General features: G+C 38.4%; 1 protein-coding gene across 6 annotated transcripts in view; it reads right to left on the bottom strand.

Moving 5' to 3' along the window:
- Positions 1 to 670: 670 nt before the first annotated feature.
- The window catches only part of FAM161A (FAM161 centrosomal protein A), a 48,984-nt gene continuing 22,165 nt past the window's right edge, over positions 671 to 27,489 (bottom strand). For 2 of the 6 annotated variants that reach the window (XM_049650268.1, XM_049650266.1), the window contains 3 exons: positions 26,032 to 26,131; positions 18,166 to 18,320; positions 671 to 1,226 (listed from right to left, as the gene is read on the bottom strand). In XM_049650268.1, the coding sequence (XP_049506225.1) occupies positions 857 to 1,226; positions 18,166 to 18,320; positions 26,032 to 26,131 (625 nt within the window). In that variant the 3' untranslated portion in view covers positions 671 to 856. Of the gene's footprint in view, positions 1,227 to 1,891; positions 1,948 to 2,906; positions 2,997 to 15,541; positions 17,728 to 18,165; positions 18,321 to 26,031; positions 26,132 to 27,489 lie in introns of those variants that run through there. The other 4 variants (XM_049650270.1, XM_049650269.1, XM_049650267.1 and 1 more) reach the window with 3 other exon arrangements.

A 27,489-nucleotide genomic window follows, 5' to 3' on the forward strand; every position in this document is an offset into this window, starting at 1 on the left:
ACTAGAATCCTTTTAATGTTACCTTTAACGGATCCAGGATCCAAATATTTCTCATTATCTCCCCAACTACAACTCTAGTCGAAGCCATTATCATGTCTCACTTGGATTATGGCAGCTACCATCTCAGTGGTCTCCTATGGAACAGCCAGAATGACCATTTAAAGATGACCCTGGGGCAGGGAGGGAGAGTCCTAGGTTGACTCTACATAGGCCTGAAATCTCTTCACTTTCCAGACAATCAACATTTTTCCTCCCTCTAGGGATACTTGGGGGATTAGCACACTATAGCTATAAATTATTGTTCTCTAGTAAGTCACACCAGGTTCTGGGGGGAACTTTCTCAGATTCCATAGAATTACAAAGTTATGTGGAAAAAATTTTGTCCACAAACCACACCAGCGTGCTGCTTTACCATGTGCCGGGAGAGCAGAAGGGAACCTGTCTGTTGAACAAGGGGATCAGTTAGGACTAACATCTTGGAGACCAATCGTCCTACCCCAGGAGAGCACTCACAATGGGTCAGAAGCCTCTCCTCTCTGAAGCCATGTGCCCACCCTGTGAAAGGTGTGTGTGTGTGTGTGTGTGTGTGTGTGTGTGCGCGCGCGTTTCTACATCTATTCAGACATTTGATGATAAACAGATCTTTCTGCAGAGAGTGGAAACCAGGTGGTAAAATCCAAACATTATGTACTATATTTTGTGTAGGTAAGGCAGAACAACTGAATAATCCTTTGACTGGTCTCTAGGTCTCATGCTGTCCTGAAAATTCTACCATATTATTTTTCTTAAGGGAGATGGTCGGGGCAGGGGGGAGAAAGAACTAAATTAGGCTTAACTGAGGAATTTTGGCAAGTGTTTATAGATTACCTCCGTGGTGGAAAAACACGCACGGAGAGCCCCTGACAAGGTTTAAAAGGTTCTTTTCCAAGTAAAGTAGAGCAGGGAATGGAAAATCAGGCCCTAAGCCATGCTGTCTTGGATCTGTAAATGTTGGTTCTTCAGCTTTTCTTTCCCTTATTTCCCAAAGTCCCTTCTTTAACCTCTCCCTATTTTCTGTCCCTTCTTCCCCCCTACACCCTCTGTTACCCAGGGCAAACCAGTACTCCCAACAAAAAATAATGGAACTCCTATCACCTTCTTTCTTCTGTCTTGCAAATTTTGCATCCTTGGGCTTCTCCTGAAAATCAGTGTCTTCTCCCGAGCCCTTAATCCCATTTCTTCCAGATCTACAAAGAGGAAAGGGGAACTCAGGCTTTGCTTCTTCTCCCACGCCCACCTCTTGAGGAGGGATAAGCTCTGGATCCATTCCACGCTGGCTTTTTCCAGAGCACAGACTCAAACACCTCTCCACACCTAAAGACACATGTTCTTCTGAAGACCCACATCTGATCTACACAAAGAAGTCTTATTCCTATTAACATATTTCCTCATCATATTACTTTCTATTTGCCCTCCCCCTTGCCTGGGTCACATTAAAGCACTCTGACCTTGAATGGCAACAAAGGCATCTTTTCATTCTTTGCCCAAATCCCTAAGTATCACCAGGATCAGGGGTGGACTGGGGAGCTCTGGTTGACCCTACCTCTAGGCTGCCCCATTGTAAACTGGGTTTATCAGCAACTTTGATGATATGTGCACCCTTCTTGACTTAGAACAAGTGGCTCTTCATTGTCTGCCCCATTTGCTTGGCAACCACATTCTTACAATCCCTCTTTATGCCAGCCACACTGACAGCCAGAGCAAGAGAGAAAGCAGGGGCCCAGACCAGTCACTTCCAAAATGGGATGCACACACTGGAATGGGGGGAGAACAAGACACCCCACATGTGCAGAGAGAAACTACTGCTAGAAAATTTCTACTAATTTTGTCTTAAAAAGAAATAAAGCTTTACCAAAACTTAATATGTGGATTGTCATCGGCTCCTCACATGGTCCGGTCCTTGGACACCTAGAGCCGCAATGGGAGAGCACCTTTAAATTTTGTTCACGTGGGACACCTGGGTGGCTCAGTCTGTTGAGCATCTGACTTTGGCTCTGGTTGTGATCTCTCAGTTCCTGAGTTCAAGCCCCACATCGGCTTGCCGCTGTCAGCCTGTCAGTGCAGAGCCCGCCTCCGATCCTCTGACCCTCTCTCTCTGCCCTTCCCCCGCTTGTGCTCTCCCCAAAAATATAGAAATATTTTTAAAAATTTTGTTCACGTGGAACTTGTGGCTATGTGTCTTAGTTTGTGTGTGCACTGTTAGGTAGCTTCATAGATTATATTAGCTGCTTTCCAAAACCAAGCCTCACAAAACAGACAAGCAGCTTTAAAAGAAAATCCTGCAAAGAAACCTCCAATTAAGGATAATACTCTTAACACAAGCACAAAGGAACAAGAAAATACCAGAGTGTTTCCCCTGTACCTAATATGATCTCTTAATCAGACACATAGGGGGCAAAAACAATGGTGATCTCATCAGTCTTTCTTAGAGTAAGCCAAAAAATTCAAAATTATCAAGAAGACTAGTGAAATAAGAAGTCATATCCACTGTAATACAATAACAAAATTTATCATATGTGAATATTGGATACTGAGCATTGAGCCTTATAGGGTATCTTTCTTAGCAAGACAGAAATTTAAGCCCAGCACTGAGATGCACTCAACTTGGAACCAATCTTTTAAATTGTTTTGTCACCAAGTATTCAACCAACATTTCCAGAAATAAGGAACCATATTCAATCACCTTCCTCTCACAGAGCAAAAGTTTTTACATGATTATTACATTAAAAAATTACTTTTAGAATAATGTTATATTCTAATCTTAATGTTTTAAATATCTATTTGTACACGTTTCATAATTATATGTTAGCATAGTAGCACACATGATAAACATTATATAAAAATATAAATATATAAAATAGGGGCACCTGGCTGGCTCAGTATGTAGAGCATGCAACTCTTGACCTTGAGGTTTTACGTTCAAGCCCCATGTTGGGTACAGAGATTAAAAATAAAATCTGAAAAAAAATATAAAAAAATATTTATAAGCTATAAGTATGAAATGAAATGTAATATTTAAATGTAAAGTATATAAAAATGAAAATACATTGGAAATGCATGGAGATGGAGATTCCTTTTCCTCATAGGGCCCACAATCATAAAAGGCTGCATTCCACTGCTGTAGGTGAGAGGTGACAATGATCTGGACTAGAGCCAGAGCAGTGGAAATGGAAAGAAGTAACCTGATCTCAGATATATTGTGGAGGGAGTTCCAATAGGACTTGCTGAAGGCCCGGATATAGGAGGTAAGAGAGAAAAAAGCAGGAACCAAGGATGAAAATTCCCAGGTCTCTAACTTGAGCAACTGGGAGGATGGCAATGCCACCTAATGGAAAAGCAAGAAAATCTGAATTAGTTTTGGACATGTTGCATTTGACATGTATTTGAGTCATGAAAAGGTAAGGCTCTGGAGAGGGGTCTCAGATTGAGGTACAGATTTGAGAGTTTTCAACTGTAGATACTATGGGAAAGGACAGTATCACCTATGGATACAAAAGAGGGCAAAGAAAGCAGAAAACCAGGACAATACCCAAGAGAAGAGAAAAACATTATGGAAGGAGAAATTCTCTGGCCATCTGGTCTCCTGAAACTCCACCAAAATGGCATTAAAGGAATAAAACAAGTATAAAACCACAAGAACAAAGAAAGCAAGAAAAGAAGCAAGTGGGGATGAATGTAGATAGACCTTGACAACATTTGGAAAGATGTAAACAGAAAAGAGATGTAGCAACTAAGGTAGAGGTCAGTAGCAGTTGTGGTCTTCATAGTGTGGGGTGCAAATGAATGATTTTGGTATTTCTAAGTGAGGTGGAAGAGAGGAGTCTCAGGAGAGATGAGGCAGTGCAGGTCTGAAGTCTAAGAGGTCTGGGAAAGGACAGGTGGTCTGCAAAGAGGTGACATCTCTGAGAATGATGCAGATGTTGGCAGGTATATACAAAATGTGACATCATTCATGGGATATAATATAGAATTTATACATTATAGAATATATTACAGAATATTTATATAAATATACATAACATTTCTGGAAGAGTACACACAAAGCTGTTTTAAAAACTTAGACCCTTCTATATTATTGAGAGTATTTACCATGAACATGAAGTATACTTTTTAAAAAAAGACTCCTAAATACTGAGAACAAACTGAGGGTTGATGGGGGGTGGGATGGAGGGGAGGGTGGGTGATGGGTATTGAGGAGGGCACCTTTTGGGATGAGCACTGGGTGTTGTATGGAAACCAATAGGACGATAAATTTCGTATTAAAAAAAAGTATAGCACAATAAAAAAATAATAATAAATAAATAAAGTTTGTAAGTGATCTCTATGCCCAACACGGGGCTTGAACTCACGACCCCAAGATCAAGAGTTGCATGCTCCACCAACTGAGCCATCCAGGTGCCCCCCACCTCTTTTTAAAAGATGTTATTAAGTAATCTCTATGCCCAACATGGGGCTCAAACTCACAACCCCAAGATCATGAGTTGCATGCTCTACGGACTAAGCCAGCCAGGCGCCACCTAGGATACTTTTAAAATAATAAGTTTTTCAATAATTCCTCCTGATAGTTTTCATATCATGACTGTAACAACTTTCTTACTTTTACCTACCTAACATTACATTTGGGGTAATGTGTAATTTTCTAGATTCTGAAGCTTTTGAACACACAAGTTCTTGCATACCTTAAGCGGGATCTATTCTATAGACCAGAAAAACCTGTACCTTCCTTGAACAAAACTATTGTTCTGTTTCTAAGTCAACTTGGAACATGAATTGATTGTGTCTTCTGTTTTGAGGGTAACATTCCTTAAAGCGTAGGGTAGGGCAGTTGACCCAGCAGAGGACTCTGGCCCAGGTTTTGTCATTAACTAGTTGCATAATATTGCCTGGGTTATTTAATTTCTTCCTCTGCAAAATGGAAAGGATACTCTACCTGCACCACAAGTTGGATGTGAAAATCCATTGATAAAATGTGAAATACTTTAAAAACTACAGTTATACAAACAAAAAGATTCTTGTTTCTTATTTGCTGCTTTTAAACTCTCCTTTCCTCTTTTCTTAAAATGTCTACTTTCCAAGTGGTTCCAGAAGTGACGGTAGGGCCTGGAGAGCCTTCTCAACTACTGAACTCACCCAGGTGGTCTGGGATCAGAAACTAGGGAGGTTGGAAAGAGGTGGAACTAACAGCAGAACAGCATGAAATATTGGTTCACAGTCTCCTTGTGAGAGAAAGAAATGCTGAGGCAAAATACAATTTCTCTCCACTCCCCCGAGAATAAAGCAAATTGACAAGATCTCATCAAAAATATAGGACAAAGAGAAGTTCTGAAAATGTCTTGATGAGCAAGGAATAACAAAGAAAATGGATTGTATGGCACTCATTATTAATTCCACGAATATGTTCATAATGTCATTGATGTTACCTTTATTTAGTGGGCTGTTTTATATTGGTGAACATTTTTAGAAATGTACTTCATTTGGCTTCCTCCTGGCCTATTTTGGTTCCTCTGTCTCCATGTTTCTCATGAAGTATTTCAGTCCCTCATCCACACGTTCTCTTGGCATGGTTTTTAGGAACATAACGTTTAAGGTTGGCAAAAGGACACTGTGGCTTACTCAATCCATCTGAGCATTATTACAGTGCCGCAGGATAGCTCATTTCCATAATAAAATACACCATGTTTCTCTTTATTAATAACTCAGGATGATCAGGGGCACCTTGCTGGCTCAATCGGCACAGCAGGCGACTCTTGATCTTAGGGTCGTGAGTTTAAGCCCCACACTTGGCATAGAGATTACTTAAAAAATAATAATTCAGGAGGAATGGAAATATTTGTTTGAGAAGGGCTCAAAGAAATTTGAGCCCTTTTTCTTCATAATGTTGATTTCCTGTTTTGCATTTCTTCTCTCAAAGATAAACATGGGGGAATACTTTTCTTCCTGGAAAAAAGCAAGCATTCTTCAAGCAGAAGTAAAATATTGACCTCAGTGTACATGTTTAACATCACAGGCATTTGTAGCTTGTGGCAATTCAGAAATGTTACTTCTTTTCATAGTATATTTAATGGTGGGTTGCGTATATCTCTTGAATTAGGAACTGTGTTCTGCTACAGTTAAGACAAAACCCAAATGACTGAGGCTTAAACAGGAAACAACAAGGCTTAAACAAGAGTAACACGGCATCTCGAGGTTAGCAGTTGCTTAGTTGATGCTGTAGCTTAAAGGTGTGAGGACCCGAGTTTCTCAGATTATCCCTGGCTTTTTCCTCATGATACGATGATCTATGTATCATAGATCATAGATCTATAGATCATAGATATGCTGGCTCTAACCATCACATTCAAGTTCCAGGAAGGGAGAAGAAGAAAAAGAGAAAAGGCAAAGAGCAAAAGGCCAAGCCAACCAAATCTTTCTCTCCTGAAGGCCTTTCCTAAAAACCCACTCACTTCTCTCTGCATAGGACGGTATCACATTACCACCTAGCTGCAAGGAAGGCTGGGAAATATGATTCTGTTTTGTCTCATTTTCACCTGGGCATATTGCCACCTCCAGCAAAAGTAGGGGACTAATAATTAGGAAGAAAGGGAAAATACTTGGCCAAACAATTGGCAGTTTCTACCCTACCCTCTTTTTGGAAAAATATCACTATTTCATGACCATGTCTACAACCTAATAGTTATCTTCTAATTATAGCAACTACAAAAAATAACCTTCACAAAATGGTCCGCCTGCTGCTTTCAGTCCCTAGTGGACAGAGGTGTAGGGGCTGGTTTGAATTTCTCAGTGCTATCACTAAAGCAAGTCAGTTATCCTTCTTTTTGAGAAATGGTTTCTGATGGAAAAGTTATATACTCAAAACTCATCAGTGGGTCTTAACAGGATTTTTGTTTTTCTTTTAAAAGGATATTTTCATGGCTTATTTGTAATAGAATAGTTTTGGGGGGAAAAATTACAGCCCATACGTTAGAAGTAAGAATCTCCCTTATGAGCACTTTAGTACATAATGGAAGAAGACCTGGCTTTGAAATTAGACACACTTGGATTTGCACTGTGGGCTATTTACAAAGTCTCACAAGTGACCTTCCTGCTTTTACCCTTGCCACTTACAGACCACTCTCATCCAGCTGCAGAATGACCCTAAATGCTGTCATGTCATTTACCCAGTGGCTCCCCATCTCACTCAATGCTTCCAAGATCCCCTCCTTCTCTGTGCCCCACCCCCTGCCCCATGTCTTTCTGATCTCATCTCCAGCCTTTTCCTCCTCTTCCTCTGCTCCAGCCACCCTGGCCTCTTGGCTGTTCTTCAAACATCCAAGCACACTCCTCTCAAGAGCTCTGCACTGGCTCTTCCCTACCTGCAGTACTTTCCCGGCTGAAAACCCCTGGAGCCACCCCTTACCCTTTCAGGGTTTTGTTTGAAGGTCACACAGTCTAACCACTTCATTTAAATTTGTAGCTTGAGGGGCACCTGGGTTGCTCAGTCCATTAAGTGTCCAACTTTGGCTCAGGTCATGATCTCACAGTTTGTGGTTCCGAGCCCCATGTCAGGCCCTGTGCTGACAGCTCAGAGCCTGGAGCCTGCTTTGGATTTTGTGTCTCCCTCTCTCTCTGACCCTTCCCAGCTCATGCTCTGTCAATCTCTCAAAAAAAAAAATTTTTTTTTTAATTTAAAAAAATAAATAAATAAATTTGAGCTCCCCCTCATCTCCCTTCTCTGCTTGTTACCTATAGCACTGGAATTTATCACCATCTTTCATTTCATTTCAGTGGTAAAAGGTGACTAACACTTTTACTCCAGTCCAGTATCTACTTTTAATTATTTTTTTCTAAGTAATACAGTAAAAAAAAAAAAAATCAAACAGTTCAAAAAGTACACAGGGAAAATGGGTCTGGAGAAGAGGTAGTGGCACTAGTCTAGTGTTTAAATCTTTCCATATCCACCCACATAAATTTTTTTTAATGTTTATTTATTTTTGAAAGAGAGAGACAGAGTGTGAGTGGGGGAGGGGCAGAGAGAGAGAGAGAGGCACAGAATCGGAAGCAGGCTCCAGGCTCTGAGCTGTCAGCACAGAGCCTGACGCGGGGCTAGAACTCACAAACCATGAGATCATGACCTGAGCCGAAGTCGGACGCTCAACCGACTGAGCCACCCAGGCGCCCCCCCGTATCCACCCATATAAACAGACAATGACAAAACCAAAAACCTTCAGCTAACATCTACAATAAAATCAGGTGATAAGATACAGTCACAGATTCCAAAATGGAAAAAGAACCTCGTGTTGTCAGGAAGACTGTAAAAGGAAGTAGAGAAGTCAAAGGCACTTTTGAAGGCACTGAGGATCTGAGAGTCCTAAAATTGCCATCAGGTACTTACCTGACAATTGAGCAGGCTGTTCTGAGAACAGCACAAGAAATGAGGACAGAATTTGCAGGCTCCCATATGAAGGTAAGTACGAAGATGACAGGAAGTTCTGAGAATGCTGGAGTGATTTGCGGGCCCGATATGACCAAAGGATCCTCCCAGGAAAAAGTCCCATGTTGAGGAGAAAAAAATTTAAGTAAACGCTACCCCTGATGTGGGGCTTGAACTCACCACCCCGAGTCCTATGCTCTACCGACTCAGCCAGCCAGGAGCCCGAGGGGAAATTTTTATGAGCAGGGACAACAGGAGCAAAGGAAACAGAAGATCCAGATAGAAGCTCATGGGTAAGCAGAGTAGAAAATCTCAGAGAATTCAAGCCCTTATTTTATTTTAATAACATCATACAAACAACAGAGTTTAAATCTGTTGGAGGAGGCGATCTGCCCCGGGCCCTGAGTCCAAACACATTCTTGCTAGACATGCCAGAATGCAGCGTCCTGACCACTCTTTACCCGGGTCATTTTCTCAGGGTTTTGTTTGCAGTAAGCAACCTTGAGGGGTGAAGTAATGTCTCTCCCACCTCTACCTCCAGACAAATTACAGTCTTGTTTCCACCTACTACAAAAGTTGCAACTCCCCCAACGTCAGTGTTTTTCTCTTATAACACGGGCCACCGCAATGTGAAGGTACACAGAATGGTCCCTCTGGGTCTTCCCCATGGAACTTGGGGACAAAGGGAGCCAGCTCAAATGAACATCATGCTGACACTTCAGCTATTGCTTGCACCATGAGTAACAGTCCATTGTCTTTGACCCAGGATTCTCATGTCTTCTGTCAGCATCCATGAAATTGTGACATGCTAACTCATTAACATATAAGAAGGGTAAAATCCTAGACCCTGCACAGTTCTTAACAGAAGCTAGAAAAGCTGTCCTGAGTTGCTTCTCTCTTCCTAAGAGTATGGTATAACTCATGTCACTTAAAATATTAGCAAAGGAAAAGGATCACAATTGAATCCTATTCAAAGTTGTTTTTTTTTTGTTTGTTTGTTTTGTTTCATTTTAAATAAAAGAACAAGAGAAGAATAATGTCTCTTTGGACAATAAAGGCACATGAGAAAAAAAATTCACATTTCATTTCCACAAAGGAAATGAAAACTATAGCCATCATATTTCAGAATGAGCTAAAAGAAAATGCTAAAAGCTATAAGAGAAAATATTAGTTACAATGAGAAAAATTCTGAAATAAAGTGATATGAAAAAAGATTTTAAAAGAAAGGTTAAAAACCCAGGAAAGATCAGAAGTAAATGAAAACAATCATTTCAAAAATGAAGACTAGAGAGAATAAATACAAAAAAAATAATGTGTTAAGGGGCACCTGGCTAGCTCAGTCAGTAGAGCATGTGACTCTTGATCTTGAGGTTGTATGTTTGAGCCCTGTGTTGGGTGTAGAGGTTACTTAAAAATAAAATCTTGAAAAATGTATTAAAATAAATAGGAAATAAAAATGAGAAAAATGTTAAAAATAAACTGGAGAAAAAAATAAAAAATTCATGAAGAAATGAAATCTTTAGAAGGTGTGCACACACACACACCCCAACATATATAAAGAGGTTTTTTCCCTTTCTTTTTGAGAGAGTGAGTGGGCAAGAAGAACACAGGGAGAGAGAGAGAGAGAGAGAGAGAGAGAGAGAATCTTAAGCAGGCTCCCCGCTCAGCACGGAGCCCAAAAGGGCGCTTGATCCCAAGACCCTGGGATCACAAAATCAAGAGCAGGACACTCTACTGACTGAGCCATCCAGGCACCTGTATAAAGAGATTCTTAAAGCAATGGAATAGAAAAAATATTAAAAACTATAATCCAAGAAAACTTCTCTGAGACAGAAGAAGACTTGAAACTAAATACTAAAAAGGTACACCACAGGGGCGCCCGGCTGGGTCAGTCAGAACATGTGACTCTTGAGTTGTTGTGAGTTTGAGCCCCAGGTTGGGTACAGAGGTTACTAAAAAAAAAATAAACTTAAAAAAAGAAAAAGGCACACCATATACCTGGGGAAACTGGGTCAGGAAGCCAACACTGAGATGCAGTATAGTAAAAGTATTGGACTTCAACGAAAACAAAAAATTTGGCTATCAGGCAAAAAGACAAAGTTATATACAAGGGCAAGAAAATAAGATTTCTATCAGACCATATGATATTTTATTCCAGAAGACAACAGAGACATATTTAAGACACTTTATGAGATAAAGCTTTTATATCCAGCCAAATTGATTTTCAAATATGAACACCATAGACAAGCAGTTGCGAAAATGTTAAGGAATCAGAGAATATTCCCTCCATAAGCCCTCCCCTAAGGAATCTACCAGAGATGAGAGCTTCAGATAACCAAAGCAAGTGAAGAGACAATGGCATGAGGAATTGTAGCAACAATCAGCAATGGTGGATCACATTGCCAAAGGAAAGATCATTAGATATCACCACCACCTATGAAGTATTCTTGTCAAAAACATCAAATATGGGGCTTAGTCAGTAGAGCATCTAACTCTTGGTTTTGGCTCAGGTCATGATCTCACGGTTCATGGGATGGAGCCCAGCATTGGGCTCTGCGCTGACAGCACAAAGCCTGCTTGGGATTCTCTCTCTCTCCCTCTTTCTCTGCCCATCCTTGCTCATGCACACATACTCTCTCAAATTAAATAAATAAACATCAAATATGAATCTGATCAAGCCTAGATGTAACTACTAATTTATAGGAAAGACAAAGAACAAAGGAGCAGGGGTGCCTGTGTCACTCAGTCAGTTAAGTGTCCAACTTCATCTCAGGTCAGCATCTCACAGTCCATGAGTTCAAGCCCCGCACTGGGCTCTGTGCTGACAGCTTGGAGCCTGGAGCCTGCTTCGGATTCTGTGTCTCCTTCTCTGTGTCCCTACCATGCCCATGCTCTCTCTTTTAAAAATAAATAAAAACATTAAAAAAATTTACAAAGAACAGAGGAACACATTAAATGACGAAATTCATAGTGGGATACTCTACAGGACAAAAAAGGACCTGGTCTGTTCACCAACAAAATTGTAAGTAAAAAAGAGATGTATTTAAAAGAGACTTCAGAGACTTATTAACCAACTGCAGTGTTTGGATCCTGATTCAAATAGACTATAAAATGTGTAAGACAATAGGTTAAATGTGAACACTAGTAGATAACTGGTATTAAGGAATTATGCATTTTGTATGTGTGTTAAGGCATGAAAATTATTTTACAGGGAGGGTTTTTACCTTTTCAATTTTGAAAAAATGTTCATTTATTTTTGAGAGGGAGAGGGACACAGTGCAAGTGGGGGAGGGGCATAGAGAGAGGGAGACAAAGAATCTGAAGCAGGTTCCAGGCTCTGAGCTGTCAGCACAGAGCCCGATGCGGGGCTCGAACCCACAAACTGCGAGATCATGATCTGAGCTGAAGTCAGATGCTTAACCGAATGAGCCACCCAGGCGCCCCGAGTTTTTACCTTTTCAAGATACATACTGGAATATGTACACATGAAATATGACTATGATTTGCTGCAAAACAATTAGGGAGTAGTGGATGGGAGTATAGAAGAAATAATTGTGAGTGGATAATTATTGACAATTGGCTGATGGGGATGTGGGGTTTGTGACCATTCACTCCACTTTTGTATATGCCCAAAATATTTTATAATAAAGTTTTTTTTTTTTAGTACCAAGAAAAGATAGGTGTTTTACTCTTTTCTTGATACCAGGATACTCTAAATCTATGACTAGAAAATTGCTTCGAACAAGGATAAAGACTCATTTATATTTTTCTTCAATATATTTTGAAAAGGAAAACAAAACAAAAAAAAATAAGTCTTTCACTGCCCACACCCAGACTGTTTCCAGAGGCAAATTCTGCTCCCACTTTTTGGTAATACCATCTTTTCAGAGTTAAATATAAACACATATATTATTTCTTGACTCTTGACAGTTATATGTCAGATTTTATTATTTTTATTCTCAAATTTTTATCTCCTTCTCTTACTGAGATTTAGAACTTGGTAAAGACCACAAAGTCTTGGTTTTTACAGAAAGAACAAAAGTAGATGGTGGGGGAATTGGAGAAAGCTGGCCAAAAGGTACAAACTTTCCAGGGGCACCTGGGTGGCTCGGTTGAGTGTCCAACTTCAGCTCAGGTCATGATCTCATGGCTCGTGGGTTCGAGCCTTGTGTTGGGCTCTCTGCTAACAGTTCAGAGCCTGCAGTCTGCTTCAGATCCTATGTCTCCCTCACTCTCTGCCTCTTCCCCACTCATGCTCTGTCTCTCTCTCTCAAAAATAAATAAATATTAAAAAAAAATTTTAATGTACAAACTTCCAGCTATAAGTACTGGGGATATAATGCATATGGTGACTATAGTTAACAGTACTATATGGTATATTTGAATGTTGCTAAGAGGGTAAATCCTAAAAGTTCTCAACACAAAGAAAAAAAAAACTTTTTTTTTTGTATTCATATGAGTGTTAACTTATTGTGGTAGTTATTTCACAATATATGGAGGTCATTATGCTGTATACCTTAAACTTATACAGAGCTCAACATAGACCTTATTACAATAAAACAAAAAAGACTAAAAAAATAACAAAATAACTAGAGAAGTAGATATTCTAAATATTAACATATCTGCTTTCAATGTTAGGAAATCTTACAAACCATGGTTTTGTTCTTTCATTTATTCAATCTATATTAGTTGCTAAGCAGATTCCGGATATTGGGATTTTTTTTTAAAGTAGAATTAAAAGAACATACTGTATACTGGGACCCTGGATTATTTTCCTCTGTAGAAACAAACAAAAAAATGTCTATGAAAGTTACCCTTTTAACTTTTCTAAAAGATGATGCAGGTAAATTGGCCAACCACAGACCACATCAGGATAACTCATAAGCTGTAAAAATTGAGAATACCTAGAGCATTTAGGACAAGGTAATCACTTTCTTTAGACCTTAATATACTGATAAAATTTTACTGACTAAAAGTTCATTTCATAAGACGTTGTTTCCTTCTGAAACAACCACTGAGAACACACATCTACACATAGGCATATGATGGTGGAGAAGGGTAAAAAAAAAAAAAAAAAAATTTTAAGCAGTAAGGCAATATTTTAACACTTATGATTATAAAAAAATTTTTTTGTAATGTTTATTTATTTTTGAGACAGAAAGAGAGCATGAGCAGGGGAGGGGCAGAGAGAGAGGGAAACACAGAATCTGAAGCAGTCTCCAGACTCCGAGCTGTCAGTACAGAGCCCGACACGGGGATCGAACTCACAAGCCGTGAGATCATGACCTGAGCTGAAGTTGGATGCTCAACCGATTGAGCCACTCAGGTGCCCCAACACTTATGATTTTTATTGCCTAGGTCTAAATATTGAAATCTTTGCTACTCTCAAATTATTAGAGATAACTTTAAAAATATTGTCCATGGATAGAATGCCTGGTATCCTTAAAGGTATGTGAATTTGTTTTATTGTATAGTCTAATAAAGGGAGTAAAAGTAATTTAAAAAAAATATATTTTTGAGAGAGGAGAGCAAGCGCAAGTGGGAGAGGGGCAGAGAGAGAGGAGGACAGAGGATCCAAAGCAGGCTCCACACTGACAGCAGCCAGCCTGATGCAGGCCTTGAACTCACGAACTATGAGGTCAGGACTTGAGCTGAAGTGTGACATTCAACTGACTGAGCCACCAGGAGTGGCTAAAATTTCTCAATTTTTCTACATACATATACATCTACATATGTGTGTGCCATGCAGTATACACAGTATAAATTTAAATATACTATATATTATATGAATATAAAAATTTAGTATGTATATTAATTATATTAAGTATAATTATATATACTATATAAGTATATTAATTATATTAAGTGTATGTATATATATATATAGAGAGAGAATCACTTAATCCTCCATTACCCAGATGATTTCTTCTGAAGAAATATGTGTTTGAGGTCAGTAGGTAACCCAGTAATATTCTTCTTATTTAAGGGGAAAAGATCACCTTCTTGATGCTTGGCTAATCATGAATAACAGACAATCCTATAAGTGAATAGAATTGTGGAGCAAATTCTGATGATCCAAATGCACAACATTTCCAGTTACCTACCACGTGAAAACTTTATTTGACTTAATCATTAAGACTGACTCATGGGGCACCTGGGTGGCTCAGTTGGCTAAGCGTCTGACTCTTGTTTTCAGCTCAGGTCATGATCTCACAGTTTCTGAGTTCAAGTCTCGTGTCAGACTCTGTGTTGGCAGCACAGAGTCTGCCAGAGATTGATTCTGTCTCCCTCTCTCTCTGCCCCTCCCCTGCTCTCTCTCAAAAATAAACAAACAAAATTTATATATATATATGTTTTTAAAGACTGATTTGTGCCCACCACTGTGTAATGCCACACACTAAAGAAATCTTCCAGCAGCTATCAATTTGATGTCTTCTAAAAGAAAAATTGTGATTTTACATACAGATTTGAAACTGTGTCTTAAAAGCCAGTGTCTTTTAAGTTTGGCTCCATGTTTACCAGACTACTGTCTTTAAAAAAATGGCTCAAACATTTTTTTTTCAAGTTTATTTGTTTTTAGTCATCTCCACACCCAACATGGGACTCAAACTCATACCCTGAGATCAACAGTTGCACATTCCACCAACTGAGCCAGACAGGCACCCCCAAACATCATTTCTAATACAATACTTAAATCATTTTGTAGCTAGTTGAAATAAAAGTATGGTTAGTTAAAGTTAAAAGTTTATTCAGGAATATTCTGTCTTCTGACATTATCATTTGAGTAGCCTGGTTTCCAAAGAGCTTTTTCCATACATGATTTCATCCAGTCCCTCCTACAGCTACCCAAATAGACATTATTCCCATTTTTAAAGAAAAGAAAGCTGAACATTGGTACTAAAACCAAGTCCCACAGTGTCCCCATGAAACTGAGAAGGGACAGAATGAGGAGAAAATCCTTGGAAGCAAGTCATGTTTTAAATATTACAACATGTGGATTGTGTTTCACAGGCTTTCAATAAATTAGAAAGGAGATGCTTTAAATCCCTTGTGTACTCATGCCAAAATAATTATAATTAAAAACCATATTCATCTACTTATTCAAGCCTTTATTAAGTGCTTACCATATGCACAATCCTGTACAAAATATTAAAGGAATACAAAATGAATTTTAAAATGGTGCCAACTCTCAAAGAGTTTACAATCTAATTATAGTGACAAATAGTTTTGGAACAAATGATAGGAAAGGGATTATAAGTAAACATGTGCCCTTGAGAAAAATCACCTTTTATCTTAATTAAAAGCATAAATTTCCAGTTGGGAATCACTGCTATTCTATACACCTTAATTAGTTCATCTTTAAAAAAAAATTTTTTTTTAATGTTTAATTTTGAAAGAGAGAGAGACAGAGAGAGAAAGAGAGAGAGACAGAGAGACAGAGCATGAGTCGGGGAGGGGCAGAGAGAGAGGGAGACAGAATTTGAAGCAGGCTCCAGGCTCTGAGCTGTCAGCGCAAAGCCTGACACAGGGCTTGAACTCACAGAGTGCAAGATCATGACCTGAGCCAAAGTCGGAAGCTTTACTCACTGAGCCATGCAGGCGCCCCTAGTTCATCCTCTTTAAAAGAGGTTGTTTTTAGAAAAGAAAATGTCTTATCCTATCACATCTTTATGTCTGGTTTGAAGTTTTAAAACAAAAATTTGCTTAGAGAGGAAAAATGATAGATTCATAAACTCAAATTACCATAATTGCAGAAAGACAAAATATGTCTGCAATTGTGTATATAAATTTGAGAACAACTGGGTCAAGTATTAAAGAGTTAAATCTGGGGGTACCTTGGGGCGCCTGGATGGCTCAGTTGGTTGAGCGTCCGGCTTCAGCTCAGATCATGATCTTGCGATCTGTGAGTTCAAGCCCCACGTCGGGCTCTGTGCTGACAGCTCAGAGCCTGGAGCCTGTTTCGGATTCTGTGTCTCCCTCTCTCTCTCTGCCCCTCCCCCACTCATGCTCTGTCTCTCTCTGTCTCAGAAATAAATAAACATTAAAAAAATATTTTTAAAAAAATCTGGGGGTACCTGGGTGGCTTAGTCAGTTGGGCGTCCGACTTCAGCTCAGGTCATGATCTCAAGGTTCGTGAGTTCAAGCCCCGCATCTGGTTCGCTGCTGTCAGCACAGAGCCCACTTCAGATCCTCTGTCCCCTTGTCTCTGCCCCTCCCTGACTGTGCTCTCTCAAAAATAAATAAGACATTTAAAAAATTATTTTTTTAATAAAATAAAAAGGAGTTAAATATGAATTTCTTTGGAGATTTTCCTTGAACAAGTTATTATGCACAATTTCATCATATACACAACAGGGTTGATATTTACCTTCAATTAAGATTATAACTCAGATGCTTATAATTATTTCCATCATAATACACAGAATTAAAAAAATACTGATATAAAAACTTTTCCAGTAATTTACACATCAAAAATAATTTGGAATAAGACTAGGGATAAAAAGAAAAAGTAATGATATAGTGTGGATAATTTAACAGCAAACTCTCAGTGCAGAAATGTATGCAAATTTGCAAGTATGTATTTTTTCTGTATTTTATTATTTTTAAAAAAATGGCTCAGATAAGACTTAAAATACCCAGTAAAACAAGTGTGAGGATTCATTTTGTGAGATGTATTGCAGAGGAAAAGAATGGGCAAATAGTGTAATTTTAAGATATTTATTGATTCAGGCTTCCGAGAAAAATGTTTTCAAATCACCAAAAGCCAATACTTCTCTCTGCTCTCAATGCTAAGCCATTTTTTTCCACCCCAAATAAGGAAGTAACATATATTTTTATAACTAATCAGTTTGTGACAGCTGTGATTCTCAAATGCTTTTTAAAAATACAAGTGAGATCAAAGTTACAGACTATATGTAGCGATTAAAAAACCTGAATAGCCAAAGCTTTACTCTAACTGATCCAAAAACCATTCATTTGGCTGGATTTGGCCTTTTCAGGCTACACATGACTTTGCTCAAGAGCCCTGTACATATCACAAGGTTCCCACTGATGTTCTGAACACCACGAGCATAGATGCTAATGCCCAAGGCTGTAATTGACTGCAGGGGCTCAGACAGGAGACCCTACTGATTCCATGTTACTCCTTGACAGATTTCTCCTCTCCACTCTCTTCATCAGCTTCCTCTTTTTCCTTGTAAGAATCCTGGCTGTTGGTATCAATAAAATAATTTTCTTCCCCATTCTCTCCTTCTTCTATTTTTTCTTCTTCATTAAGGCTGGAGGAAGAAATGTATCAATCTTTCACAGGAAAAATGATTTGGTTTAAAGGTCAACAAACTCTTTGCAATGTATGCCATCAAGTAGTCAGTCTTCCTCAAGTGTACGAACTCCGATTTATCAAGAAAACTCTATAAAAGTGTCAATTGGGAACTAACTTATTTCAAACCTTGATTGACTCTCAAAACTCCATTTGAAAGCATCTTAACTATTTTCATTATTTATGTCAGTCAGAATTAAATTATTCTGCTTTAAAAACAAGATACCTCATCACCATGTAATGTTCTGAATGTGTCAAATGTTAAAATATCAATGTTTTACAACAATTCACATATGTTAGGTTAAGAGATCTTTTAAAAATACAGAACAGTTTTATGCTTTCCAGTAGGTAAGAATTATTTCAAAGGTAAACCATTTAGACATCTTATATATGTTACCTTTCTTTATCTTCAGTGAAACTTTTCATCTCTTGATTGCTGAAGTACTCAAATATTTTTCTACTTTGGCCTTTCTTTGAAACAAACTCATCAGATAGTCCTACTGCTTTTAGGGTGTTAGAATAATGCTTTTCTGCTGCCATTCTTGCATTTTTCTATAGGAAAGACAAACCTTTTTAGATGAGAACAAAAGACTTTAAATTTCCATTAAAGATGTATGGGTTAAAAGCTCCAGTGAAAATTAAATTCAATAATCACAGTTGGCTGGAAACAGGCAGACCCTCTGACGAGCAAACCCACTTGCAGGCATATTCCCAGAGAAAGTCCTACAGATGTGCCCCAAAAGACATGTACAAAAACGTTCCAGATAATATAGTTTGTAACAACCCCAAACCAGAAACAACCCAAATACCTATCAATAACAGGATGGCTAAATAGTGGTCTATTCACACAACAGAGTAAAATAAAGCAATGACGATGAGTGAACTCTAGTTGTCCATGACAACATGGATTGATCTCACAAACATAACACTAAACAAAAGAAGTAAACCACTAGACAATACATACAGAATGTATGATTCATTTACATAAAGTTCCCAAACAGGCAAAACTAAACTATACTTGTAGGGATAGGTACATAGGAAGGTAAAACTGCAAAAACAAACAAACAAAAAAACACAACAACAGTAATGACAAAAACAAGGAAATGCTTATCTCAGAAGTTACAATGGTGGTTACCTCCAGGGGAGTGGGGGAGGGTTTCGATCTGGGAAGGGCACACAAGGTTTCTGGGGTGCTGGCAACATTCTATTTGTTAACCTGGGTGGTAGCCACATGAATTTTGACCTATAGTTATTCTTTACACTATACCCATTTTATATATTTTTAAAAATAGGCTTTTATGTTCAAGGATATCTGGAAAAATCAGGAAGAAAAGAAGTTCATGATAGTTGTCAGAGGTTTCTTTCATTTTATGTACCTCCTATAATTTCTACTTTTTACATGCCACATCTCTAATCCATCAAAGATGATAAAATCATCACTGTTCTTGTCTTTACTCTGGAGGAAGCAATGGATACAGCAAGAAGGATAAGAATTTTGATCTGTGTTCAAATCTCCAGAATGTTGTTTCCTGGCTTTGGGACCCGTGGAGCTGAGCTAAGATGACCCTTTCATACCTGAAGCAAGTTAGGAGTCATCACAGTTCCTGAGACCACAGGCTTTCCAGGGTCACAAGATGACTGGGGTTCACGCTAGTGCCCCAGTTTTAGTCAACTTTTACCTCCTATGAGTGGATATGAACTAGTATAGGGCCAAGAATTGCCATCTGGGGGGTGTCTGGGTGGTTCAGTCGGTTAAGCAACTGACTCTTGGTTTCAGCTCAGGTCATGATCTCACGGTTTGTGGGTTGGAGCCTTGTGTCAGGCTCTGGACTGACAGCGTGGAGCCTGCTTGATTCTCTCTCTCTTTCTCTCTCTCTCCCCCCTTACCCATGCTCTCTTTCTGGAAAGGAAAGGACAGGAAAGGAAAGGACAGGAAAGGAAAGGACAGGACAGGAAAGGACAGGAAAGGAAAGGACAGGAAAGGAAAGGAAAGGAAAAAATTGCCATCTGGACCTCCAACTAAAGCAAGGTGACTAGGAATACACTAGTTCCAGTGCCCCAGTGGCATCCCATATTGGAAAGAGTGTGGGAGAGTAGCCAGTCTTACCCCCAAATATAACAAACAAAGAAATTAAGACACTCCCTCCACCCCCACTAAGGTTAAGCAGTTTGCTTAAGGTCACAAGGATAATGAGCGATAGAACCAAGTCTCTTGACCAGTTCCTAGGTCTGTTCCACTCCACCATGCTGCTTTCTCTAAGTAATAGTGGTCATCCTGGAGTTTGAAGGTGGCTTAAACCTGACTTCAGCAATGCAGGTGTCTACGGACTCCAGTATAATGAGGGAACATGGCATCTAGTGTTTCGTGGGAGAAACCAAAATAGCAAAGACCGATTACAATGGATAAACTACCACCGGTGATTTCCTGATGCTCTGAAAAACTGAAAAAGCACTACTAAATCCACCCACTATGATTAAAAACAATTTTTGGAAAAGTAAATAAAAATGCATTCAGAGGCTATGAATATCAACAGACAAGCCTCGAGGAACTGAAAGTCATGGCAAAGTGAGAAGATAAGAACTATGCCCCAAAGAATGTAAAGCAGAATAAGGAAACCCCAGACATAACTTTAAATGCATTAAGAACAGTATATGCTGATTTAAACAAATTAAATAGAAGAGATATTAAAATGATACCAAAGTTAGTACTCGTAAGTCTTCATTTGAATTTGGCTTAGAATTTAATTTAACATCTACTCAGTTAATAAACCCTGTGATTTCCAAGAAACAGGACAACACGGTTTGTTCTGCATTGGATCATAGGCTTACTCTGCTAGAGAATAACTCAACAGCAGCAAGAAGACCACAATTAGCCCTAATAAGGGGATAATGCATAAAGTTGTGAGTGAATTTATGAAATAACAGCTGTTAATTAGCAGCAAAAGTCACAGCAAAACAGGCAGCGAGAAAAAAATTGTACTAATTTATGTTAACAAAACCAAAGCAATGGTGAGTCACTGCCAGTCACTCTATATATAGAATTAATTACCTTTTAATATTTTATATCATGGTGAATAGTGTATAATTATTCTTTAAAAATTTTTTTAAGTTTATTTACTTATTTTGAGAGACAGGGAGAGAGAGAGAACAGGGGAGAAGCAGAGAGAGGGAAAGAGAAAGAATCCCAAGCAGGCTCCACACCGCCAGCATAGAGCCCAACGTGGGGCTCCAACTCATGAACCACGAGATCATGACCTGAGCTGAAACCAAGAGTCAATTAACTGACTGAGCCACCCAGGCACCCCTAGTGTATAATTATTCTTAATTGAAACAAACATTTCTGGGGCGCCTGGGTGGCTCAGTACATTGAGCGTCTGACTTCAGCTCGGTCATGATCTCACAGTCTATGAGTTCAAGCCGCGTGTCGGGCTCTGCATGGACAGCTCAGAGCCTGAAGTCTGCTTCAGATTCTGTGTCTCCCTCTCTCTCTGCCCCTCCCCCTGCTCATGCTCTGTCTCTGTCTCAAAAATAAATAAAAACATTAAAAAAAATAAAAAAATAAATTTTGAAATAAACATTTCTTCCTTGCATTTCACCATGCAAAAGAATTATAGACAATGAAATAAAAGGAGCAATTAAAATAACTATGATTATTTTATTTTACTACCAAATACTGCAAAAGAAAACTAGTGTTTCTTCTACAGGAAACCAAAATAACATGCAATGATGAGTTTGTCTACAAATCAGTGCCCTCATTTGAAGGGGGGAAAGTACTTATTTTTCATAACCATAAGTTTCATTTATATCAATTATGTCATTTATTTAATTACTGAATACTTATTTTGTAACAAGTCCTCATGGAAGGTAGTGGGTATAGACACAGGAAAGTGTTTTGGACAAAGGGAACAGCATATGTTAGGGCCAGAAGCAGCGGAAGTAGCATCAGCTATGAAACTGACCTATGTTTTCAACATTTAAAACTTCTTCATGGGTTTAATTTCACATGACTACTTACTTTGCCTCATTTTCTCTGTGCTTAGAAACTGGGAATTCAAAGCATGGCAAAACGGCTTACTCACGCTGAGACTCATCACTAATAGTTCAGGGCAGCGCTTTCAGCCTGGGCTAATCCCCCCCCCCCCCCCCCCCCCCCCCCCCCGCCAAAATGAGAAGTCATTATCTGGCTAATTTGATCATGACAGTTCAGTTTTGGTTCAACAAATGCTTAACATCTCTGTGCCAGATGTTCTCCTAGGTGCTGGGTGCTGGGAATACAAAGATTTGACCACAACCTTCAAAAGTAACTAGCTAGAAGGGAAGAGAGATCCTGAAACAGATAATTTCCCACACAATGTAGCAGGAGCAAAGACAGAGGTATGCTGAGGGTAATAAAAAAAAACAGAGGAAAGGGTACTCAATCCAACCTGGGAAACAATTCAAGAAGTGATTTTATAGGAAGACTTGAAAGATCAGGAGGAAAAATAGGAAGAAGCTCTAAGAGTGTTCAGAAACAGCATCAACAAAGATTTCAAGTTTGAAGCTAGTAGTCTGGTATGATCTGAAAGAAAAGTTTCTGAAAGAAACTAGTTAACCTCTTTAGAGGTTAACAGGGATCAGAAAGTAGAGGATCTATACATGCTAAGATTCATGGGGTTATCTTCTGGGAGAAAGCAGGACAGCTTAGTGTTAAGTGTTTGGAAGGACTGACTTGGGTCCAACCCTAGTTCCATTACTAACTATGAATCTTACTACTTACATTCTTTGAACTTCAGCTTTTTCCTCTGTAATATAGGAATAGCCACTTTGGGAGGCCAAAGCCTCTGACTGGCTCAGGCCATGATCTCACAGTTCATGAGTTCGAGCCCTGCATCAGGTTCTGTGCTGACAGTGTGGAGCCTGCTTTGGATCTTGGGTCTCCCTCTCTCTCTCTCTGCCCCTCCCCTGCTTGCATTTCTCTCTCTCAAAAATAAATAAACTTTCAAAAAAGGAATACCCACTTTGTAATATTGTTTGAAGAAGTCGGTGACAAGATTTCTTTCTTTCTTTCTTTCTTTCTTTCTTTCTTTCTTTCTTTCTTTCTTTTTTTTTAGTTTTTTAAAGTTTATTTTGAGAGGGGGAGAGGGCACAAGCAGGGGAAGGTCAGAGAGAGAGGGAAGAGAGAATCCCAAGCAGCCTCCACACTTAAGTGCAGAGCCTGATGCAGGGCTCAAACTCACAAACCAGGAGAACATGACCTGAGCCAAAACCAAGAAAGAGTTAGCCACTTAACCCACTGAACCACCAGGTGCCCCAAGATCTCTTGATACCATTCACTGAAAATGAGAACGAGTGGAATCAGTGAAAATGGATGATCATCATCGTTATCAGAGGTTATTTACTACATATTCAGGGTTAAGATTTGGCAAGGGAACGGGAATAGTAAAGTGAAGATATAATGGGTGGCTTTGCAAAGAGCAAGGCAGGAAAATGAGTCAAACCATTACAATAACTCACACAGGAGACAATAGAGATTTCACCTCGCATTTCACCATCGGGAATGGAGAAAGGCAGGTCCAAATATTATTTAGGAAGAAAACTTTCCAGGTCTCTCAGTAGCAACTGAAAGAGGGAGAGGCAAAGTGGTTCCCAATCACCAAAACTATGGTCCAATAAAAATAGGAAATCAAAGAGGAAGATCTAGTTTCAGGCAAGATGAATGTAAGATACCTGTGGGAAATCTCTGTAGACAGAGCCACCAGACAAAGACATAAAAACCTGCAGCTGGGAGCTGGAAATAACTATTTTAGGAGCTAAAAGTCAATCACTTTATGCTAAATAGAACAGCTTATGATGATTTTTCCAAGTTGAAACTGAGATTTTAAAAAAAGAAACCCACCCCTTAAAATGAAAAGCATTACATAAAATTATATACAAATCTGTAAGTAAAGGGTTCCCATAACTTTGAGAGGCTGTAATGTGTAAATTCAGTTACAATACATGTCTCTGTCCTCAGTGAGTCACTGAGAAGAAGAATCCTATAATGCTAACAGGAAGCTCCAAATGTAACAGGTTGAAATTCACACCTGTAACCTCCAGTGATTCTGTCTATTGTTAAGCTATGTCACCCATTAGAACACCTCCCTTTTGAGAGGGATGTGAAATTGACAAATATTTTTTAGGGGGAGATTATAAAACCGAGTACAAATTTAGTAAAATCAGCGTTCATTGTCCATACGATCTAATTATTTTTCCAGGGAAAAGGAAGTGCTTTCAGTAATTGTAGGTAAGAATGAAAATTACAGACTCACTTAAAAAATAAATCAACAAAATGAAAAGGCAATGTACTGAATGGAGAAAATATTTGCATATCACTTATCTGATAAGGGGTTAACATTCAAAATATATAAAGAACTCATACAAGTCAACAGCAAAAAAACAAATAATCCAATTTAAAATGGGCAAATGATCCGAATATTGTTCCAAAGAAGATATTCAAATGGCCAACAGATATATGAAAAGATGCTCAACATCACTAGTCATCAGAGAAATACTAATCAAAACCACAATGAGATACTACCTCACACCTGTCACAATGGCTATATCAAAAAGACAAGAGATAACAAATGCTAGTGAGGAGGTAGAGAAAAGGGAACCCTTGTGTACTGTTGGTAGGACTGTAAATGGAAAACAGTACAGAGGTTCCTGAAAAAATTAAAAATAGAAATATGAGGGGCACCTGGGTGGCTCAGTTCGCTGAATGTCCGACTCTTGACTTCAGCTCAGATCATGATCTTGTAGTTTGTGGGTTCGAGCCCCATGTCAGACTCTGGACTGACCATGCAGAGCTTGCTTGGGATTCTCTGTCTCCCTCTCTCTCTGCCCCTCCCCTGCTCTTTCTCACTCTCTCAAAAATACATAAATAAACATTAAAATAAACAAGATAGAAATAGAAATATGATAGAATCCAGCAATGTCCAACTTCTGGGTATTTATTTGAAGGAAACAAAATCACCATGTTAAAGAGATTATCTGTGCCCTCACATTCAATGCATTACTATTTACAATAGCCAAGATATGGAAACAAAATAAGTGTCCATCAAAAGATTAATGGATAAAGAAAATGTGGTATATATGCAGTAGAATACTATTCAGCCATAAAAAGGGAAATCCTGCCATATGCAACAATATAGATGGACTTTGAGGACTTTATGCTAAATGAAATAAATCAGAGGAAGACAAATTCTGTATGATCTCACTATATGTGGAATCTAAAAGCAAAAACAAAAGAAACTCATAGAAAAACAGATCAGATTTGTGGTTACCAAGGGAGTTGGATGAAAGTGGTCAAAGGTATAAACCTCTAGTTACAAGATAAATAAGTACTGGGAATGTAATGTATAACATGATGACTCTGTTAATACCACTGTATGGTATATATGCTAAGGTATAAGATGCTAAGAGGGGCACCTGGGTGGTTCAGTCTGTTAGGCTTCCAACTTCGCCTCAGGTCAGGATTTTGCAGTTTGTGAGTTCGAGCCCTGCATCAGGCTCTCTGCTGTCATCACAGTGCCCACTTCGGATCCTCTGTCCCCCTCTCTCTCTCACCCTCTCCCCTGTTCACACACACTCTCTCACTCTCTCTCTCTCTCAAAAATAAATAAACTTTAAAAATATATATTATTTTTTTTAAAAAGCTGCTGAGAGAGTAACCCCTAAAAGTTTAGATCTTAGTGAATCCTAAAAGTTTGGTGACTACATGAAGTGATGGTTATTAACTGAACTTGTGGTGGTAATCATTTTGCAATATATGTTTACCAACTCACTACGCTGTACACCTTAAATTTATATAGTGCTCTAAGTCAATTATATCTCAATGAAACTGGAAAAAAAACTGGCAGAAATAAATCTGATTCCATTAGCATTTTGTTTCATTTTTTAATTCTTCAAAGACTTACAAATCGTATCATGAAGGCTCACCTTAATATCCGGCTAAGTTGGTATTAAAAAGAAAAGACCAGCCATGAAAAACAGGCTGTGAAACATTTTGAATATGACTGGATTAGCAGCATGTTATCAAGCTGACATGTCTTATCAACAAGATTCAATGCTCAGATTTGAGCAAAAACTTACTTGACTGATTTGATGAAGCTGTCACAGAAACAATAATATGTCTCAATAAATTGTATACAACATATAAGAAAAATGGACTGTAAATTAGGAGCTAGAGATGCTAAATTAAAAAAAAAAAGGCTGACAGTAGCTCTTAAATTCCAACAAACACAACCTGAGCAACTCTTTCAAATAGTAGCGGCCTGTTTTTTAATTTTTCTTCTCTCTCTTCTAGTTCTCGTTGGTATTCTCTCATCCTTTCCTTTTCACTCTTTCTAAAATCAAATAAAAGGAACAGCATTTTAAAAAGAAATAATAACTTGCACATATAACATTTAGCTTAGACGACAGATCAGAAGTTAAATTATGAGCACAGTTTACAGTTTACCACAATTCCTTTCCTACACTGGTAAATTTTTATGGACTGCAGAATAAAAATCCTAGGTTGTGAGAACACACCTTTACATACTGGGAACAATCTGGATACTCTGATGTTTCTGAAATCTTCAAGATTTTTAAAAAATTATGTATTAAAATGCTTCAAACTGGCCTGAAGAGATGAATGAACACCCTCTTATCTCATTTGTAAGTGAAAAAAAACAAGAAAATTTAGTTCAAATTAGATATCTTTTCTTTAAGGAATTTCTTCTGAAAAACAAGACCTTGCTCCTTCTTTTTCCTCATAAGTGAGATCTCCTATAAATCGGTGGCAGAGTGAATTAAATGGGAGTAGGTCAGGGGAGAAATGGGGACTATGGGAATAGAACATATAGAAAAAAGGAAGCAAAATACATAAATTCACAATAAATGTACTTACTACTTGGATAAGATCCTATAATGAACTAAACTATGCTATTTCCTCTATGTAAAATATACTAACTTTACCAAGATAATAAGATTTCATGGATTAGAGGAAATAATTGTACTATAAAATGCTAATTATGCTTAATTATACACAAGATTGGTATTATGAAAAATCCAGTTTGCTTTCTTAGGGTGAACAGTATATTTCTAAAAATTATTGCTCAAGTTCATCAAATTAAGCTCCCTCTATCACTGAATTACACTGATATATATTATAAGGGATATAAACATAATATACATTATAAAAGAATATAATTATTATTATAAATAAAAATTTACAATTAAAAAGGAATACTCATAATTAAAAGCAAATACAGGGGTGCCCATATGGCTTAGTCGGTTGAGTGTCCGACTCTTGATTTAAGCTCAAATCATGATCCCAGGGTTGTGGGATTGAGTCCCGCATTGGGCTCTGTGCTGAATCTGAAGCCTGCTTAGAATTCTTTCTCTCTCTCTTCCCCACTCCTGCACTCTCTCTCTAAAATAAAGTCATAAAATAAATAAAATATAAAAAATAAAAGCAAATATAATTTGGGGGGTACTTATAAATCAGATTAAAAATTAATTAATCATATTACTTACCCAGCTTAGGGGGAGATATTTTCCTACTTAAACATGAACATTTTTACATAAAAATGTTCCTCTGGAACACTGGTTTTCAAACTTTGTGCTGCAGAATTCCAGTGTTTGTGAAGGGGTTCTGCAAATATCTTTATTTATTTATATTCAAACTGCAACGGAATGCAATACACACCACTAAACATTTATA

Source organism: Panthera uncia (assembly GCF_023721935.1).
Source record: "Panthera uncia isolate 11264 chromosome A3 unlocalized genomic scaffold, Puncia_PCG_1.0 HiC_scaffold_11, whole genome shotgun sequence".
NCBI classification, from domain to species: domain Eukaryota; kingdom Metazoa; phylum Chordata; class Mammalia; order Carnivora; family Felidae; genus Panthera; species Panthera uncia.